At 41.8% G+C, this 1903-nt stretch overlaps 1 protein-coding gene across 1 annotated transcript in view; it reads right to left on the minus strand.

The window, feature by feature from the left end:
- Positions 1 to 194: 194 nt before the first annotated feature.
- The window catches only part of LOC101992653 (olfactory receptor 2G3-like), a gene marked incomplete at its 3' end in the record, with an annotated part of 3877 nt that continues 2168 nt past the window's right edge, over positions 195 to 1903 (minus strand). Inside the window, exon 2 of the mRNA XM_005369293.2 lies at positions 195 to 206. Within this exon, the coding sequence (XP_005369350.2) occupies positions 195 to 206 (12 nt within the window). The remainder of the gene's footprint in view (positions 207 to 1903) is intronic.

Below are 1903 nucleotides of genomic sequence, written 5' to 3' on the forward strand. Positions count from 1 at the left end.
GTCAGATTTATATTGAGGTCTTTGATCCATTTGGACTTGAGTTTTGTGCATGGTGATAGATATGGATCTATTTTCATTCTTCTACAGGTTGACATCAGGTTATACCAGCACCATTTCTTAAAGATACTTTCTTTCTTCCATTTTATAACTTTGGTTTTTTTTGTCAAAAATCAGGTATTCATAGGTTTGTGGATTAATATCTGAGTCTTCGATTCAATTCCATTAGTCAACATCTCTGTGTTTATGCCAGTACCACACTGTTTTCATTACTGTAGCTCTGTAATAGAGTTTGATGTCAGTAATGTCAGTAATGGCAATGCCTCTGGAATTTCCTTTATTGTATAGGATTGTTTTGGCTATCCTGGGTTTTTTTGTTTTCTCCATATAAAGTTGATTATTGTTCTCTCAAGGTCTGTGAGGAATTTTGTTGGGATTTGATGGAGATTGCATTGAATCTATAGATTGCCTTTGGTAGAATTGCCATTTTTTCTATGTTGATCCTACCAATCCAAGAGCATGGGAGATCTTTCCATTTTTTGGTATCCTCTTCATTTTCTTTCTTCAAAGACTTAAAGTTTTTGTCAAATAGATCTTTCACTTCCTTGGTTAGCACAAGATACTTTGTGCTATTTGTGGCTATCATGAAAGGTGATGTTTCTCTGATTTCCCTCTCAGCTTCTTTATCCTTTGTATAGAAGACTGCCAGGCAAAAGTTGGGAGCTTAGGGATGGGGATGGGGTTAGGCGAAGGGGAAAGGGGGAGAGGGGGAAGAGGGGGAGGGTTGGGGAGAGCTTTGGGGAATGAGTGGGATGGTTGAGATGGAGGAAGGACAGATATGGGAGCAGGGAAGGGGATATCTTAATTAAGGGAGCCATTTTAGAGCCTTGGCTCTGGAAGGTTTCCCAGGAGTTCACAGGGATGGACCCAGCTAGGACCCTGGGCAGTGGAGGACAGGGTGCCTTAAATGGCTTTGTTCTGTAGTAAGACTGATGACTATCTTGAATATTACCACAGAAACTTCATCTGGCAACAGATGGAGATAGAGACAGAGACCCACATGGGAGTACTGGACTGAGCTCCCAAGGTCCAGTTGAAGAGCAGAAGGAGGGAGAATATGAGCAAGGAAGTCAGGACCATGAGGGGTTGGTCCACCTACTGAGACAATGTGCCTTATCTAATGGAAGCTCACCAAAGCCAGCTGGACAGGGACTGAATGAGCATGGGATCAAAATGGACCCTCTGAATGTGGCTGACAATTGGGGCAGACTGAGAAGCCAATAATAATGGCACTGGGATTTGTCTCTACTGCATGTACTGGCTTTTTGCGATTTTATTCTATTTGAATGCACACATTCCTAAGCCTGGATGTAGTGGGGGAGGGCCTTGGACTTCCCACAAGGCTGGGTACCTTGCCCTGTCTCAGGACCAGAGGGGAGGGAAGAGGGTGTGTGGAGGAGCAGGAGGGAAGTGGGAGGAGTGAAGGAAGTGGAAATTTTGATTGGTACTATTTATAAAGTAATAATAAGTCACTTATTATCAGTTCTCTTGTGGTACATATACTTCTGGGTCATAGGGCTTATATAGGTAAATTTGCATAAATTTACATAATAAAGAATTTCTGCCATTTTCAAAAAAATGGCTATATTCAAACTATTTTTACATTTTCCAGTAATTGAAAAAGTAAAAGAAGCCAGCAGTAGTGGGGCATGCCTTTAATCCCAGCACTAGAGAGGCAGAGGCAGGTGGATCTCTGTGAGTTTGAGACCAGCCTGGTCTACAGAGTGAGTTCCAGGACAGCCAGGGTTACATAGAGAAACCCTGGCTTGTAAATAAATAAATACATACATACATACATACATACATACATACATACATACATACATACATACATAAGGGTTGGAGA

Source organism: Microtus ochrogaster, unplaced genomic scaffold (genome assembly GCF_000317375.1).
Source record: "Microtus ochrogaster isolate Prairie Vole_2 unplaced genomic scaffold, MicOch1.0 UNK47, whole genome shotgun sequence".
Classification (NCBI taxonomy): domain Eukaryota; kingdom Metazoa; phylum Chordata; class Mammalia; order Rodentia; family Cricetidae; genus Microtus; species Microtus ochrogaster.